The sequence below is a fragment of the Cyphellophora attinorum genome (assembly GCF_001299255.1).
Source record: "Cyphellophora attinorum strain CBS 131958 chromosome Unknown Contig6, whole genome shotgun sequence".
Lineage (NCBI taxonomy): Eukaryota > Fungi > Ascomycota > Eurotiomycetes > Chaetothyriales > Cyphellophoraceae > Cyphellophora > Cyphellophora attinorum.
The window spans coordinates 118,391-136,380 of NW_017253234.1; the positions used below are offsets into that span (position 1 = coordinate 118,391).

Below are 17,990 nucleotides of genomic sequence, written 5' to 3' on the forward strand. Positions count from 1 at the left end.
AGAAAGTTGTCACGGCTGCGTTTCCAAATCTCATCCGCGTCAGAACGGTGTGTTGTCCACGAGGCCAAACACAGTACATCAGGTATGCCTATATCTTTCTTGTGCACCCTGAGACTGGACCACGTTGCCATACTGCCACGATAGCGATTCTGCCAAGCCTCAAGCATGCAGCCTTACAAGCTTTTGGGGCTGGTCCTTTCGCTATGCGGCCTGACCCTTGCCGAATATGGAGGCCAACCAGTGCATCGGCACTTGCACAACCAGATGCGTCGTGAAACCTCCGCTGACCAGACTGCGACAGATAACATGGGCGGTGGGCAGGGAATCCGGAGCGTGGCATACTTCGTCAATTGGGCCATCTACGGTCGAGCACACAAGCCTCAACAGATCCCGGTTGAGCAACTTACACATGTCCTTTACGCCTTCGCCAATGTTCGCCCAGACTCCGGCGAAGTCTACCTCACAGATTCATGGGCAGATACGGAGATCCACTGGGAGGGCGACAGCTGGCAGGATACCGGCACCAACGCCTACGGATGTGTCAAACAACTATTCCTCCACAAGAAACGAAACCGGAACCTCAAAGTCCTGCTAAGCATTGGCGGCTGGACGTACTCTTCCAACTTTGCTCAACCAGCCAGCACCGATGCGGGCCGAAAGATGTTTGCTCAGTCAGCAGTCCAGATCATGGAAGACGTAGGGTTTGACGGTCTGGACATCGACTGGGAGTATCCGAAGAACGACGCCGAAGCCAACGACTGGGTGTTGCTGCTGGCCGAAGTTCGAGCTGCTCTAGATGCGGCCGCGAGCAAGAGACAGAACAAGCCACACTTCTTCCTCACCGTCGCCTGCCCTGCCGGTCCAACCAACTTCCAAAAGCTTAAAGTCGCCGACATGGACAAATATCTCGACTTCTGGAACCTCATGGCCTACGATTATGCCGGTAGTTGGGACCAGACATCCGGACATCAAGCAAACCTGTACGCCAGTCAGGGCAACCCTACCTCAACACCCTTCAGCACCGAAGCTGCCATCAACTTCTACACCAGTAACGGCGTCAGCCCGTCGAAGATGGTGCTCGGCATGCCGCTGTATGGTCGAGCCTTCCAGAACACCGCCGGACCCGGTACTGCGTACTCAGGTGTCGGCGAAGGCAGTTGGGAGCAGGGCATCTGGGACTACAAGGTGCTTCCCAAGGATGGCTGTGCAGAGCAGTACGATGCGCAGCTTGGCGCAAGTTGGTGCTTCAATCCTTCTACTCAGACCATGATCAGTTATGATACTCTGCAGATGACCCCAGCCAAGGCGGACTACGTGAAGCAGAAGGGTCTAGGCGGGAGTATGTGGTGGGAGACTTCTGGTGATCGGGCAACGGGGAATGGTAGTCTGATCGAAGGGTTTGTGACGGCTTTTGGTGGAAAGAATGCTTTGGTGGAGGAACAAAACTGTTTGGAGTATCCGGAGAGCAAATACGATAACATTCGTGGTGGAATGAATTGAGTAGCCGATGCTCGGCTTTAAGATCAATACAACAACAACATGAGCCCGGACGTTGACTCGAAATGTTGGCCTAGTGTTTATGAATGCAATGTCAATGTCAGCTTGTAGGAAGATTGAAGCAAGACGCGAGGCCTGGCGCTTTTTGAATGCTCGAATTTCACTGCCTGAAGCTTTCATGCCTCTAACCCGCCGTAGCTGCTTTACGCGACTTCGACCTGAGCGCGTCGCAACTTCTACTCCGAGCCTCTCCACAATCTAGGCACACCACTGGCAGCGCTCTCTCGAGACCAGACTGCCGTCGACAACAATGGCCCGCAATGTCACTACTGGACACTCCTCTCCGCACATCACTATCAGACCAGTCAACCATCATTCGTGCGGAACTCAAAGAATACGAGCGTGACTTCTTCGCGCGGAACAACCGCCGACCGGACCGTAGTGACATTAAGAACGATGAGGCAATAGCAGCGAAGTACAAGCAGTACAACAAAGTCCGAGATGTTCTTAGCGGCAAGCTACCGAAGGACGTTCTCGACGAGCATGTGTCACCTCTGCGGAAGTCGAAAAGAGCATCTTCCACCTACGCAACCACTCCGCGCAAGACCAGATCGATAGCAACGCCACGGAAAGTTCTTGGTCACCTCAAACCGAATGACCTCGATCCGTATGATGCGCCACCCTCTTCTGCCTCTCCTCGGCCACATATCACCTCCCTTGGACCAACGCCGCAGCGAGATGGACAAGTCATGGGCATCTTTGATATGCTGGACGCTAGCGGTAGCAGGACACCCAACACCAGGAAACGGAAACTGGCTACGTTTGTAGAAGACGGACTCGTCAATGAACTCGTTATGGAAGGAAGAGTAGACACTAGCGAGGACAAGCCACCAGTCGCAGCGCAGACTCCTGCTCGAGCGCGCACCAGATCAGGACAGGGAGACCTGTTGGACCACCTAAAGAGCACTCCACAATCTACCCGACGGAACAAACACTCACGCACTCCAGCCTCAGATGGACGGAAATTCGCCTTGAGTCAATTCTTTGCGACACCATCAGCCGTCCGATATGCTTCCATGTTGAACGATCCGAACGCCGATGAGTTGCTGAGCGGCCCACCAATGCTGAACGCTACACCAAGATCCAAGACTGCGTCCACACCACTGCTCGACCGGGTACTGGGGCGGACGCCAGCTAAGCCGATAGAAAATGGAGATGTGGACCAAACACCGGCATATCTCAAACGCAGCCACAGCTTCAAGCAGCGACTACTTTCTGCTTCCACCACTGCAGCGGGAAGGGAGTCGGGCGAGGTCAATCTGGAAGGCAATCCCGCAGCGACTTTGACAGCCAAACGCTCCATGCCTCGACATCTGGTAAAGTCAAGGTACAATCCTCGATCACTCTCCCAGATCGCACAACAAATCAAAGACCGAGAAGCCGAGCAGGTGCAGAAGCGTGCGCAAGCCGTGGCGGAAGCAGCTGGAGACGATGATGACTTGGATGCATTGCGTGAGATCGAAGGCGAGGGCGACGTACTCGTAGACGACAGTCAGCTGCAGGATGCGGATACTGCGAAACCTGGCGAGGAGCCTCCCCGGAAGTGGAAGAAGCGCGGTCAGAAACGCACAACACGACGTACAATAATGCGTCCTAGCAAGGTCCGCATACAAGATCCCAAGTACCGGCAAGAGAGCCCGGAAGCGCAGCAAGACGCCGAGGAGCTGCCACTGGAACCTGAGGACGACGCCGATGACATGCAGAACGTGGAGGAAACACAACTGCCAGACTCAACCGCCACACTTGCAGCCGAGGAGGACAACGTCGACTTCTCTGATGACGAGCTCCTAGCCGAGATCTTCGCCAACAGTGACGACGAGCTCTTCGGTGTCAGAGCAGTAAGCAAATCTCCTGCGCCAAATCGTTCAGTGCGACGGCAGCAGGTTCCCACGAATCGCATCAATGATGACGACGAGGACGACGGCAGAGGGACTTCGAGCTTCACTGTGCAGCACGAGGACAACGACGAATATGATCACGACGACGAGGAAGATGAACAAGAAGAAGACGGCATCGCCGCAGCTTCTGATCTTGCAGGGAAGAAAAACGGCAGGCTCTCCTCCTCTTCCATCAAGACCAAGACCACAAGCAAGGCCAAAGATTCTACCAAGCCCAACAGCAGAGCAACAGTTGCAGCAAAGAGCAAGGGCGCCAAAGCCACCACCAAGAAGAAGCCTTCGGCCAAAGATCTGGAGGAAGACGATCTGGCACCTCGGAAGATCAACCCGAATCTACAATCACACATGAACTTCCGCACCCTGAAGATCAAGAACAAGGGCAGTCGGGCGAAGCGTGCTGGTGGTGGGCGATTTGGTGGAGGGAGGGGTAGACGATGAGTAAATCCTGTAGCTGCTATGTCTGGGGTTTGCTGAATTCAGCACGGCAAGGGAAAGTCGATGGCGGCCAACGAGAGGCTGCTGCTATCAAAGACTATGCACTGTAGAATAGGTTTGCATGCTCTGCTTCTGCTATGGAAGTATCGCACGATGCAGTCAGTCTGCAAATACTACTCGTTGTTCAAGAAGCGCCGGCCGAGCCTTTCCTCATCTACACACGCGCCATTGCTGCCTCAGGTTGCGGCAAAGCTGCATCTCGGGATGTACAAGCCCTCCCGCGAACCTCTGGAAATACCCGCCACCAGGTGACAGGTCGCAGCTTCGGCAGGATGTGGCCACGCTCGCAAAGCGGCGAAAGTCTTGGCGACCTCCCTATGCTCCCCATGCCATCGAAAATCCGAAACAGCTAGCCCTGCCTTCCCCGCCTCGAAACCACGTTCGAAAGACGGGGAGAGGCAGCCAGGTCACATCCGTAGTCTAAGAACCCATATCCAGGTCACTCCTCCCCCGCGCCAGCAGGATCCCCATAATCGCTGAAATAGTTCTCGAGAGAACTACTTAAGTAATTTTCGACTTCTGCGAATCTGTATCTGAGTCGTTGAAACCCAGTCCTCCGTGACCATTGGCCTCGAACGGGCTCCTCTGCATAGGGGCACCATGGTGCAGTGGGTGTGGGATATGTAGCAACCCTGGAAAGTGCTGGCGGTGAGGTCTTGGCATTGTGCTTTGCTGAGCTGGTCAGTGAGCAGAGCAGAGAGTCGCCCGGGGATCGCAGGGTCGATGACAAGTTGAGCCCGCGGGATAGCAGCACACGTGAGCCGCTGACACAGTTCATCGATATTTGATCGGGCTTTCATTTGATGCCGTCAGCTTCGTCGGCTTCACCGAGTCTCATTGTCTGCTTGTAGCTGGTGTATGTCGAGCATCCCAAGAATGACGCGGCCTTCTGCATCTCTTCTCAGGCCGCTGGCTTCGCTGAGTGCTCGAAGGGTGGGACGGTGCCCGCTGCACCGCGCAGCACTTTCAACAGACATTGCCCACAACCTGGACAACACGACCGACTCAGGCGGGTCGTTGGCGTGAATATGTAGGCAGTTTCGGTATTGCATATTCAGGCATTCTGCGCCGTTCTGCACGAACGGTCTTTCGTGATTTGATCCGCCCTCTGTTGCAAAGGTACAAAGCATCGTGATGCTCGTTCGTAGTATTCCGTCCAGCCGCGTGCGCCGTCTATCACGACATGCGCATCCCTCTCACAGCTGCGTTCTGAGCCGCCGCCTCATCCCCGTCGATCTTGCCCGCTCGCAATGCCGCTTCGTACCGCTTCCGCAAAGTGATGTCTGGATCCTCTCGCTCGGCATCGGGGTAGTCTTCTGGATCCATCTCCTCTTCTTCCTCTTCACTGCTTACGTCTACTGGTGCATCTCCACGAACAGCAGTCTCCTTTCCACGTCCCTCCATTTTCATATCCCGCATGAACCGCGTCAAATCATCCTTCTTCTTCTCTGCACTCTCTTCCTCCCTCTCTTTCCGCCGCCTCTCCAACTCCGGCTTGTAATCTCTCTCGAACTCCTGTCTCTTCTCCTCCACCGCCTCGAAGAACTCCTTGATTCCATCTCCACTCATCGCGCTCACCCCAACCATACTCAAATGCGCATAGAACTCTTCCAGCACAAGACTCATGCTGTTCAGCAACGAACTCATGTACCCACTCCCACCTCCACCAGAGCCCTCTCCACCAAACACGCCTCTTGACTCCTCTTCTCGTAGCGCATCCTGAAACTTCTCAAAGTCCGTCATCCACTCCCTCGCAAACTCCGCATCCTTCACATCCGTCTTGTTGAACACCAGTATCATCGGCAACTTCGTCTTGTAGAGTATCGAACACGCGTACAGCATGTTGGACATGAACGTCGATGTCGATGCCGTGCGAGGCGTGTCGATAATGTAGGCGATGACGGTGGGAAAGGAAGAGGCGAGGGATTCGAGGAGGATGGAGCCGGAGGCGGACCACACGAAGACTTCAATTTGGCCAGGGGTGTCGACTAGGATGTGCTTGGGCGGTGGAGCCGTCGTAGCCACTGGTTTCGTGCTGCTTGCATCTGGTGGCGGAGGGTTGGCGCGCTTCTCGAGTAAGGCGATAATCTGATCGATCTTGGTAGCGAACAAGTTCAGCGATGTGAGGATGCCACCGTTAGGGCCGAGATTGTACTGCTTCATGACTTCCTTGTAGTTTATCGAGTCGCGGATGTCGATGTTGGGTTGGAAGGGCACTTTGAGCACTGCTGGGTCGAGGTTGAGGACGTATGGTTTGGTCTTTTGGAGGTGCAGGTAGTTGTTGATGCGCTGCATGAAGGTTGTTTTGCCGGAGCCGGCCATGCCGACGCAGACTACGGCGACGGGTTGAGTGGGCGTCGCCATGTTGGCGTGGATTTGAAAGGGGACGGTGGGTGAGGTTTCGTAGAGAGAGTGCGGCGCGCGGTTGTTGGTCACGGTGAGGTTTTGAACCAAAAAAAGTGACGCGGGTCGCCGTCACTTTTCCGCCGCCCACCGCCGCGATCCCCGCAGTTCTCGGCGCCCCGCCAGCGCGTCCCCATCGCCTTTCGCTGCCTGAGATCCCTGCCTACTACGATATCTCAACACCTTCACCAGGTTCCTATCAAACACCTCTTCGCAAAGCAAGTTGGGTCTAGCAGAACGTCAGGCACAAAGTAGTCGCCAATATGCAAGCGGAAACGCCATCCGTACCTCGTCAGATGCGCTGTGATTGATCTTCCCTTGCAAGCGACCGAAATGAACCTCGGCGTCGATTAAATCTACCCGAGAATAACGTTACGACTTTTGGTGGTCTCGCAACAGGTGGGGACGGACACATTGATCAAGACTATACGAGAGTTGTAGTATCATTTACTAGTTTCTGCTTTACGACCTAGCATGTCCTCTGCTTCGTCGTGTGAAGCCGATCATCACTCACGCACTCGTCTCACACAGGTTTCATCCCAACTTCGCACAGCTTCTGTATTCGACTCAAGCCATCAGATCGCCTCGGCAACACGAACGATGACTACAGCGTTGCCATTAACCTCATCAGCAGCTCCGCCCGTCAGCCCGGACTCTAGCCTACAGGCGATCAACGGCGCAACCGACGACATCCCCACCCTGACCTTCTACCACCACCCACTCTCCCCGTTCGCACGCAAAGTCTGGATGACCGCGATCGAGCACGACCTCACCAAGTACATCACCCCCAAGAAGATCGTCGTCGCGCCAGTCGTGACACCCAAAGCCTTTCCTGGATGGAGCGAGCACAACGACCTGCTAGGAAAGTTCAATCCCATCGCTAAGATTCCGACTTTGGTTGTCAATGAAGGGCAGGGTGGTGAGGAGTATGCGGTCTACGACTCGAAGATTATTTGCGACTTCCTTGTGGACTTTGCTGGGCGATTGGCAGGCGGCAATACTGACAACTCAGTGGACGTGAGGAAGGACGCCATGTACTGGAAGAAGCAGTCGCTGCACCGCTGCGCAGACCAGATGATGGATTCAGAGATCCTGGTGGCGTATGAAGAGAGGATGCGGGAGGCTGAGGGCATCAAGTGGGACCAGTGGATCGTCGGAATGCGGAAGAAGATCGAACGCGGCTCTGGCGTGTTGAGAGATGCTGCTAGGGGTGGCTTGCTGCCTGCCAGAAGGAGCGCTGATTCAGGACTCCCCAGGACTCTCGGTGGTGAAGAGATCGCTGTGGCATGCTGCTTGTGGTTCCTAGATGTGAGAGGGATTAGCTGGCAGAAAGACGGTGAAGATGAGCCGTTGCAGGATTGGTATGAGGCTGTCAAAAGTAGGGACAGCTTCATCTCGAGTAAGCCAGACGCCACTTGGGCCGGCAAAGATTCCTGAGTCGAGTTCTGCGGGTAGGATGCTGCAAGGGCCTATGCATCTAGAACCACCCTCAGATGGCTAGTCATTGGCAGTCAGTATCTGATGCCGGCGTAGATTGTTCATGACCCTCGCCCCACTAGGTAGCAGTGCTTGCAACTAAGGCATGGCGAAGGGTTAGGAGTGTATTTTGTTTTCCGCGTAGAGAAGTATGAGGATGTCGAGGACGACACACGACTACTTATACCCTTTGACTCGGTCAATATCCCGAGGCGAACCGAAGCAACCATTATTATGGCTTAACCAGACGGCATTCACTGGTGTTCGTATGATTCGAGTTCAGTTGCTGCCTGCTGTCGCTTCAGTGACTGAGTTACACTTCATCGGCCGAGAGGGTAAGTGAATGCAGGTACATTTCCGAGGCAAAGAAGCAAGTCACGGGATTTCGATCTAGTAGTGTTACGTCCGCAAGTGTCCATCAACAGGGAGCCTTCTACGGAGTGGACGCGCGCGAAAGCGAGCGCAGTATTGAAAGCCATCACGACTTCCACCAGGTCGAAAGCTGGGAGTGACAAGGAGAGCCGGAGCGCGAAAGAGACTCGTCTGCCAAGCCCGAAAGTTGCCTGTGACGTCGTTCCTTGCAGTCTTCCAAAATATTTCGCACTCTTAGGCAACGACGTCGCTCTGTCTGGCTCCGATCAGCACGCCCAAATGGCACTCGAAGACTTCGAAAAGGAATTGGCCAGGAACAAAGAAGAAGACGAGAAGCGGCATCGATCCTCCCACTCCGATCGCAAATCCGAACATCGACACCATAGAAGTCACCACCACAGTTCGCGACATCGCGACGATGATCGAGATCGGGATCGAGAGCGTCACAGAGACCGAGACCGGGATCGAGACAGAGATGGCCATCGCTCGAAGCGTCGGAGACACTCCAACGAGGCAGACGATGACAGAGAACGACGACATAGACACAAACACAGGAAAGATGAGCAGGCGGACCAGGAGGAGGCACAGCAATCGCCCATCCTCTCGGCCGAGACCTCCGAGCTGAAGCGTGACTCGTGGATGGAGGCGCCGCCCAGTGCAGACATCCAGTATGTGCAGAAGAAGAGAGCTGAGTCACCTCCCAAGGCTGCGACGCTGGGCATGAGCTTGGACCTGAAGATTCACGAGAAGGAGCTAAATCACCACCTCAAGGATTTGAAGAATGACCAAGTGCAAGAGGAACTGGAGGCCCTGCCTTCCAATCACGAGGTGAACTACACGATTGGCGATGCTGGCTCGCATTGGCGCATGACGACTCTGAAAGCAGTATATCGAAAGGCGGAAGAGACGGGTCAAAAGATCGAAGATGTTGCTCTTGAGCGCTACACATCTCTACGCGAGTTCGACGACGCTCGAGAAGAAGAAATTGAGCTTGATCGAAGGAAGACATATGGCAAAGACTATGTCGGCAAAGAAAAGCCAAGCGGCGAGCTCTACCAAGAACGCAAACTCGACGCCGGTGTACACAGACACAAAGAGGAGGACCTCGACGATGAATTCGACAACGTGTTGGACAACGTCAAAGCACCCGCCCCAGTCGCCGCGCCGACCCCAAAACTCGACTCAACCGCGCTCAACAAATTAAAAGCACAACTCATGAAGGCCCGATTGAAGAAAGACCCAAATCTCACCCAACTCGAGGCCGAGTACAACGCCGCTCTAGCCGCCTCGACCACCACTGATCCCACCATAATCCAGCTCTCTGCCATGGACAACCGCATGCTGTCCTCCGCTCCACGCAACGAGGTCAAACCCGTCACCAACCGCCGTGGCCTTGAACGCGGCACCGTCGTCGACAACGAAGACATGACCATCGACGACATGGTCCGCGAGGAGCGTCGCACTGCGAACTCCGCCAACGCTGGCCGCAACATGGCTGAGCGCATCGCCAAGGACGGCAAGTTCACCAACGACCTTGACTACATGGACGAGAATGCGAACAAACTCGCCCAACGCGTCCAGAAATCTTCCTCGACCATCCGCAACATCGCCATCAACGATTACCAAAAGCTCAATCGCGTCCTCGAGTCCTGCGCGCTGTGCTACCACGAAGACCATCCGACCGATCCCTCGCCCATCGCCCCGGTCGTATCACTCGCAACGCTCACCTACCTCACACTGCCCACAGAGCCCTCCCTCTCGCCCTACGCCGCGCTCATCGTACCGGTCCAGCACCGGACCAACCTCCTCGAATGCGACGACGACGAATGGACTGAGATCCGCAATTTCCAGAAGTCCCTTACACGCATGTACCACGACCAAGGCCGCGCCGTCATCTTCTACGAGAACGCCGCTCGGCCCAACCGGCATCCGCACGCCGCAATGGTTGCTGTTCCCTTACCTTATGAACTCGGCAGCACGGCGCCAGCATTCTTCCAGGAGGCGTTCTTGAGCACGGAAGGGGAGTGGTCTCAGCACAAGAAAATCATTGATACGCTCGCGAAGTCCAAGAGTGGTGGGTTCGGGAAGACTGCTTTCCGGAAGAGCATTGCGAAGGAAATGCCGTATTTTCACGTGTGGTTCGAGATTGATGGCGGGTTGGGACATGTCGTGGAGGACGAGGGCCGGTGGCCGAGGGGCGATCTGTTTGCGCGGGAGATCATCGGCGCGGGCATGTTGGGCTTGGGAGTGGAAGTATGGAAGAAGCAGGGTCGGTGGGAGAAGGGCGCGAATAGCAGAGAGAAGGTGGAGGGTTTCAGGAAGCGGTGGCGGAAATTTGATTGGACGAGAGTATTGGTGGAAGGTGGTGCGTGAGAGGATGTGGACCAAGGAGCCCATAGTAAAAAGTAGATCACAGTCAAGCTGCACGAAGTTCCCGTCCTCTTGATCTAGCTTATCTATCATTTTTTCTGTCTGCGTTACGTGCATGGGGAAATGATCGACGCCTCCTCGACTGTGTACGCGTATGGGAATACCTCGCGTGAGGTTTCGCATGCTCAGGCGCACTACTAGTATGACACAGGCTTACATGATCAGAGTGCCCGAGAAAGATGAACCTCAAGCTCTCGAGGGACCTGAGGCTCCGATGTCACCAATCTCATGCTTTGCTTGCATGGCCGTGCGACGCTTGCCCGACGTTCAGTCCGCATAAGCACATGTGCAGTACATAATGCCCTGTCTGGAGATGGTGTCATTCGATCTTGCGGGGTTATGGAAGGACACCTGGACTGGCCAAGGGAGGATATCAGCGTTTATCTCGGCTCATCTCTGTGCAAATTGCAGATCGAAGGCATAGCTCACTTTTTCGCATCAGTGTACATGCAGTATACAGTTCCAACCCGACTAGGTGTCGCTCGATTCTATGGAGTTGATCAAAGACCTCGGGTCCTGTGCAGAGGGAACACCATCTGTATCTCGGCTCCCCTGATGAACATGCCATGGAACGCGCAGATCGAGGGCTATGCCTATATCAGGCTCGTTGGCCACCTTACAACCGCGCTTGAGGTCGTCATTACCTGCCACTGGAGGAATCGGGCTCAATAAAGTGTTCAGCGTTCCTGCAAAGATCCTGACCCGGCCTAGCACCTCGTGCTCGTTCGAATCTATCAAGTCCTTAAAGCTCCAGAAGCAACTCTCTTTACCGCACCCAGGCGCAGGCAGTGCTATATTTGAGAGCCTGCAAAGGTGATTACCGAGAGAAAACATTCTCAACGCGCTGTTGTGGAGCGATGCGTCATTCATCTTTAGAAACCATGGCGGCCAGCTTGGCGACATGTGGTAAGTAGCACGAATGGACTCGCTTGACGGCATATGATCTGTGCCACTCTCAGCAGTCTCGAGGCTATCATCCGGCCACTGCAGCCCATGGGTTCGGTGCATGCCATTGACGCCAGCAACATGTGTTGCGTCTGGTTTCGGCGTCGAATCGAAAAGGGACGTTTGAGCCATTCGGATCCAGGCCTCCTCGCTCGATTTTACAAGCCGTGTTGTGCATCCTCTACACCGGGGCTTGAACGGGATAGCTCTAACGCAAAGCGGCCATATTTGAATATGAACTGGCCATATTCAAACTTCAACTCAATGCCGATCAACAGATCACCTTTCTGTAGCCAGTGGGTCCATGAAGTCTCCAAGCATGAAAAGGCGCCTATCGTTGTTCCATTATGCTGGAAATCCCGGATATCGCATACACTCCACAACGTCTGGCTCGCGGCGTCGTCCAAGTCATCGACAAGTAGTGCTCTGCTGTACTCGTAGATCTCGTCAATATCAATCGAGTTCAGACCGAGATATTCTCCCAATGTGATTGCTTCAGCTCTGCGACTCTCCACAATATATTGACCGGGCAGAATTCTTACATACAAGCCCAGAAGATTCTCGCTGTAATCAACCTGTATGGTGTTCCCACCCTGGATAAGACCGAGTATGCTGTAGATTCGGTCGCGTGAATCTTCGCATTCGCAACCGAGACCACTGATGCTTTGTATTACTTGGGACAATGGACGAGCCGGCGAACCGCTTGGCCGTTTGAGCAGAGCGTTAACATTCTTGATTCGCGCGCAACGATTCTGGCAAGCATCACCGCAAAGGTACGCACTCGATGTGTATATTTTCAGCAGCTGCCTGAAGGCCGAAAGGGAACAAGAGACGTCGAACGATAGGAAGTGCAGTGATCGGGCAAGCCTGATCTCCGAGATGATCCACATCCTGTCAAAGTAGTTGTTATCGACGAGTGGTGGAACTACAGCAAGGCAGTCGTTTAGCTTCGAAAATGGGTTCCTCACTTGATTGACCATTGCAGTTGTTTCGCTACCAGAGATGGTGATGATGTCAAGTTCAGTGAGCGCGGAGCGCGGTCGTATCGTGCCAGAGTTGAGCCAGACCAACACCTCACATGCTCGGGAAAAGATGTAAGGCATCCATTGTACCTGCTTGTTGCGTTCATCAGTGTCCACCTGGTTGATACAGATCGCATCTATCCAGAGCCAGCTAGTCAATCCTGTCCGTCTGGCTTCATAAAGGAATTGGAAGAGGTTGTCTCGAATGAAGAAGCGGTGCCCATTGAGAAAGATTTCTTTCAGATGCTCAGCAGAACCCCAGCAATATGAAAGACATGTGTGCGACCGGTCGAGCGGAGCGTGTCGAAATTCGAGCCGGACAGGGTTGGTAACGTCGACTGTGGCCCAAGTCGCAGGCAGCGGACCGGTGGGGACCACAAAAGGCAGGATTCGTATGAGTCGTACTTCCCCGTCCTGTAATGGAACATAGTGGTAGTCTCTCAGCGGCGCGCCGGCCGCCATGTCTCAGGCGCTCGAGAGGTGTAGAGCCTACATGCTACTGCACTTCGTGGGCGGCGGAGGTTGGTTGCATTTAAGAGGAATCGGCCGGAACTCGTGTGGTGATTGAGGCACTGTAGATGGAACCAACATACCAAAGGTCCGTTACCCTTGTGACTCAGCACTTTGGTATCCCTGCGGAACGTGCATGACTAGTCACCAGTCATGGGCAAGGCAGTGGCGGCTAGCAATGTTGCCAGGAGCGCGACGCCAATCACGGTGACGGGCGATCTCATGTTGATGATGCGTGATTTGCATCTGCAAGATAACGTGACCAGCAGTCGAGGCGCATAGGTGAATGATCCGTCTCACAAGAAATGGAAAGAAATAGACCTGGTTGCAGGAAGAAAAGGCATCGGCTTGTTCCTGGGGTCTAAATCGAGCTGGCTTGGCAACCAACTGGTTCGGTCAAGGTCAAGACGCGGGCGTTTTCTCCAACTCATCCCGAAGTCACTCTAGGGGGCGGGCGGGCCCTCACCTCTCGAGCGACCAGTGAGACGCCTGTTAATTGATGTTCTAGGGGCCGGCTTTAATCATGATCAGAATTTAAGATCGCAAAACGCTCATGACTTGCCCGAACTAGTTACCTGGCAACTCGAGCCCTTCAATATTGGCGCCAGGAATTCCGTGGTTCACAGCTTGCCGAAGCCCCGGAATCTCCCTGCGATACTCAGGACCTGGAACCCGTGTCGAGCCCTACACTCTGCAGACTCTTCACCCACGGTCTAACATTCTACTCGTGCTTGGAACTACCATTCGAAATGCTGTCGCTGTCCCAGTACACTCTAGCCGTGGCCACCAGATTCAACGCGATGGAGTTAAACAGGGTGGGCAGGAGCCGATCGCCGATGGAACAACTTCTACTGTAGCCTAAGCCGAAGCCTTCTCGTTTTGAAAATGCGACTCGTTTGCTTCTGTGCCTTCACTCAACAATGTCCAACGAGCGGTCCAGGACACGGAACGCTGGCTTCTCTTCGACTACAGCTGCGATAGGGCGTTGTATGGGAACGGCCTCAACGCATCCCGTTCCCTTCATGAGGTATTCGTGAACCTGGGTTTCCAGGTCTGTCCAAAGCTCTTTCGTCACCCAGTCTGGTGAAGGCAACACCTGCACGAACAGAACATTCGTCACGCCCGTCGTACGATCTAACGACTGTATGCAAGTCAGTCTTCTGGTATCGTATAGATCCAATGTCAGCTCACCCAATGCGAGTTCGTCATACCGTCCCAGCACGCGCTCCCTGCACTTCTTCGGCCTGGGATCGGATCCACGTTTATCAGCCCTCCAAGACAATGGTCAACGCGAACACTGCTCGGTACATCCGGCTGTACAAGACCGAGCTGTCGCTTCTGGGCAAGTTCATGCCTGCTGCTTGGCCCGAGTTGTGGTCGCAGGAATTCCTCCAGGCTCGAGCGCTTGAGCAGAGGACTGTCGTCCACGAGCAACGCCGCCAAGAACAGTGCATAGTCATGGGCGTTGGAATGAATTCCCCCTCCACCCATATCGTGCCGTGCTGGTCTCGGAAACGGAGACTGGCCTGGCACTAGCGCGCCATTTACACGAAAGCCGACTTCCAGCATTGGGTACGTCTCTCGGCACTCAGGACGAAAAGTTGTATTCGACATGCCGAGTGGCGACCAGATATTCTCTTGCATGTACTGCTCCAGACTCATTCCTGTCAGAACTTCGAGCACCCTGCCTGCCAGTCGAGACCTTGTCCGTAACTCCAGCCGGAGCCTGGGTGGAAGACGAGTGGGCGCTCCCATGCTTTCTGGTCGCCGTCAGCAGTCTTTCGACGGTGCGAGAGACAACAAACCCATTCACCAGAGAAAATCTCTTTGTCCTTTCCGTTCGCCTCAGCCCACGCCAGGAGAGTCGCGTTGTTCACGTCATACGTGAAGCCGCTTGTATGGGTCAGAAGTCTCCTGCCCAACATACGGTCAGCGAAATACTCATTTGCAACTAGCACAGGCAGACAGACCTCAGAGTGATCTTCTCCCTGGGCTTCTCAAATGTGGCACTCTTGGAAACAGTATCGAAAGCAACGAGCACCATTCTATCGCTCAGCTCCGGTACAATTGCACCAAGATCGTCGTCCAGACCAACGAGACCTCGTTCAACAACCTGCATGACTGCCACTGAAGTCATCAGCTTCGTCATGGAGGCCATGAAGCCCGAAGTCGAAACGTCCATCGGGATGGTCTTGGCGAAGTCTCGATGGCCATGGGCGCCGGAGTAAAGCATCTCGCCTGTTCGAATGTTTCAGTTTCCGCCCTGCCAGGTGCAAATTCTTGCGATACTGACCACTTCTCGAGACACTCACGAAGCTCAAGCCGATGAAGCGATTGCTATCGACTGCTTGTCGCAGTGTGATTTCAACGGAGGCGCGCAACGCCTGATGGTATGTGCTTGCCATCTTGTCTGAATCTCTCTGTGCGCGTATGTGTACGCTGGAAGGACTGCCATAACATTATCCATCTGATATGTTGAATGAAAGCTGTCCCCCAGTGGACATCCCAGAGAGGCTCTCCGGATTCTACTTGCTCCGGCTTCGCTGCAAATGGCATCGCCGGTACTACCGGTCGTCCAGATGGGGTAATGTGGAGTAAGTTGAGTCTTTCATCAAGCTAAGGTCGAGTATACTTCCATCCATAAAGTCTATGAGGGCGCGGGACTCGAATCCGGACCCTCGGATCTGATCACTTCGGCTACCCCAGAAATCGTTGCCCTCCGGAACCCGGCCCCGCATGTCGGCCACCGCGTTTGCTTTGTCTTGACATCTCAGTTCGTGAGACCTATATCAATCTCCGTCACCCCAGGCTATCAAGCATGTTCCAGCACACCATACAATCCCAAACTCTCTCTGAAATCTCTCAGCATGGCAACCTCCACCGATATCTTGAGCGGCATCCAGCCTCAACATAACAACACTAAAGTCATCCTCTACAGCTTGATCATAGCATTGGCAGCATGCTCCTTCGGCTTCGACCAAGCCACCACAGGCGGCTTCCTGGCCATGCCCGCGTAAGCCAGCTCCATGTGACCCTCTTTCATTTCTGCGCTCCGTCCCTCCGACCACTCCGTCACAGACCGCCATACCAACTGATCTCCTTCGCCACAGTTTCCACCGTGACTTCGGCACCTACAGCCCTCAACTCGGCACCTACGCCATGACCGCCCACCATCAAACCCTCATGTACGGCCTCGAAGTCGTCTTCATCGTGATCGGCTCGACCGCCGCTGGCTGGCTATCCAACTTCCACGGCCGGAAAGTCGGCCTCTACCTGTGTGCCATCGCCACCATCGTTGGGGCCGCGCTACAAATGCCACCACACTACGCCGTCATGGTCGTCGGCCGCTGCATCATGGGCCTGGCCATCGGCTTCGCAGCGACGTTCAGTATCGCGTTCTGGAGCGAGATCGCGCCGGCGCATATGCGTGGTGTGATAGTCATCTTCTATCAGTTCTTCCTGAACATTGCGAACTTTATCGGTTCGTGTGTTGATCAGGGCACGCATGGGATCATGAATGGTTGGGCCTATCGAGCACCGTTGCTGACAATGATGGGGCCGCCGTTGCTGATGATCGGGTTGGTGTGGCTGGTTCCAGAGTCGCCGAGGTATTTGGTCACGAGGGATCGTAACGACAAGGCCAGGACGAATCTGCAGAAGCTCCGTGGAGAGTCGTACACGGATGCGGAGATCGATGCAGAAATCGAAGCCACCATTAAATTCACCGCACTTGAGAGGCAGATTGATGCTTCAACATCATACCTGGATTGCTTCAGGGGCACCGACCGGCGACGCACGCTGATTGCTATCATGATGATGGTAGGGCAACAATTCATGGGTGTTGCGTTCCTTGCTGGGTACATGACTTACTTCTTTGCTCTGGTCGGCTTCACGGATGCGTTCATCGTCAGCGTCATCACCAATGCTGTCGCAATCGCCGGAACATTCGCGGCGTTTCCAATCGTTAAGTACTGTGGTCGTCGGCGCACCATGATCACCGGAGCCTTTGTCAACTCCTTCTGCTTGCTGTCATTCGCAAGCATAAACGAGGCACATCCTGGGAGTCCAGCGGCAGCAAAGTGTCTCATCGCCTTCATCTGCATCTTCTCTTTCACCTACTCGGCAACGTGGGGCTCGATTGGTCCCATCGTCATCGGTGAGGTGCCCTCGAATGCTCGACGATCCAAGACAGTCTCCATCGCTCTCGGCGCGTCTTTCTTGGTGGCGCTCACAGTCATCACATCCATTCCTTACCTGATTGGTCCGACATATCTAAATCTCGGCACCAAAATTGGGTTCGTGTTTGGTGGGCTTACCGTGCTTGTAACAATTGGTACGATCTTCTTCCTGCCGGAGACTCGTGATCGCACTTTGGAGGAGATTGATGAGATGTTCCTGAACGTAAGTGTTCCTGACTCCTGATCTTCGCCGTATACTGACTCGCTCGTCCAGCGCATCCCTACTCGCCAATTCAGAACATATGTCTGCACACAGCGGGTTGCAGGCTATGATCTCTCCGGAGATCAAATGGTACAGAAAGCGGATCTGGCGGAGATCGAGGAGGTGCCGAAGTCGGCTTGAGAGGGATTCATCCGTACAGTTCGTAGCTGAAGAACAGCGACCAACCAATGCGAAGCTCTTCCAGGAAGGCTGCCAAGAGTGCTCGTTGGGCACCAGTGTATTTTAATGGCCTCGTAAATTCCGTGAGCGAGAGCATATCGCCCTGGCGACTCGTACGCTTCCATTGACAATGTCCTGAGGTGATTGGTGAGCTCGCAATAGTTGCCACTGTTTTGCCGACAGCCGACCGGCCACGTATCTCGGACGTGGCTGCGATAGATTCAGGTAGATCATTCTTCAGCTATTATGATCCTGATGAGAT

General features: G+C 54.4%; 7 protein-coding genes across 7 annotated transcripts; 4 read left to right on the forward strand and 3 right to left on the reverse strand.

The window, feature by feature from the left end:
• Positions 1 to 165: 165 nt before the first annotated feature.
• On the forward strand, positions 166 to 1,500 carry AB675_1760 (Endochitinase B1; the record flags this gene model as incomplete). The annotated part of the gene is made up of 1 exon (XM_018141675.1): positions 166 to 1,500. One exon carries the CDS (start codon positions 166 to 168, stop codon positions 1,498 to 1,500), a length of 1,335 nt encoding a protein of 444 aa, XP_018003016.1.
• A 317-nt stretch (positions 1,501 to 1,817) lies between these two features.
• Positions 1,818 to 3,893, forward strand: AB675_1761 (DNA replication regulator sld2; the record flags this gene model as incomplete). Its single annotated transcript, XM_018141676.1, has 1 exon — positions 1,818 to 3,893. One exon carries the CDS (start codon positions 1,818 to 1,820, stop codon positions 3,891 to 3,893), a length of 2,076 nt encoding a protein of 691 aa, XP_018002699.1.
• A 1,233-nt stretch (positions 3,894 to 5,126) lies between these two features.
• AB675_1762 (GPN-loop GTPase 1) lies at positions 5,127 to 6,314 on the reverse strand (the record flags this gene model as incomplete). Its single annotated transcript, XM_018141677.1, has 1 exon — positions 5,127 to 6,314. The coding sequence occupies one exon, from the start codon at positions 6,312 to 6,314 to the stop codon at positions 5,127 to 5,129; it is 1,188 nt and encodes a 395-aa protein (XP_018002891.1).
• A 639-nt stretch (positions 6,315 to 6,953) lies between these two features.
• Positions 6,954 to 10,574, forward strand: AB675_1763 (Pre-mRNA-splicing factor cwf19; the record flags this gene model as incomplete). The annotated part of the gene is made up of 2 exons (XM_018141678.1): positions 6,954 to 7,714; positions 8,756 to 10,574. The coding sequence occupies 2 exons, from the start codon at positions 6,954 to 6,956 to the stop codon at positions 10,572 to 10,574; spliced, it is 2,580 nt and encodes an 859-aa protein (XP_018002979.1).
• Positions 10,575 to 11,734: 1,160 nt separating this feature from the next.
• On the reverse strand, positions 11,735 to 13,060 carry AB675_1764 (uncharacterized protein; the record flags this gene model as incomplete). The annotated part of the gene is made up of 1 exon (XM_018141679.1): positions 11,735 to 13,060. The coding sequence occupies one exon, from the start codon at positions 13,058 to 13,060 to the stop codon at positions 11,735 to 11,737; it is 1,326 nt and encodes a 441-aa protein (XP_018002755.1).
• A 958-nt stretch (positions 13,061 to 14,018) lies between these two features.
• AB675_1765 (Acyltransferase LovD) lies at positions 14,019 to 15,513 on the reverse strand (the record flags this gene model as incomplete). The annotated part of the gene is made up of 6 exons (XM_018141680.1): positions 14,019 to 14,249; positions 14,300 to 14,765; positions 14,792 to 14,868; positions 14,914 to 15,022; positions 15,079 to 15,346; positions 15,402 to 15,513. The coding sequence occupies 6 exons, from the start codon at positions 15,511 to 15,513 to the stop codon at positions 14,019 to 14,021; spliced, it is 1,263 nt and encodes a 420-aa protein (XP_018002960.1).
• Positions 15,514 to 15,975: 462 nt separating this feature from the next.
• On the forward strand, positions 15,976 to 17,689 carry AB675_1766 (Hexose transporter 2; the record flags this gene model as incomplete). The annotated part of the gene is made up of 3 exons (XM_018141681.1): positions 15,976 to 16,121; positions 16,219 to 17,509; positions 17,561 to 17,689. The coding sequence occupies 3 exons, from the start codon at positions 15,976 to 15,978 to the stop codon at positions 17,687 to 17,689; spliced, it is 1,566 nt and encodes a 521-aa protein (XP_018002621.1).
• Between the last annotated feature and the right edge of the window lie 301 nt (positions 17,690 to 17,990).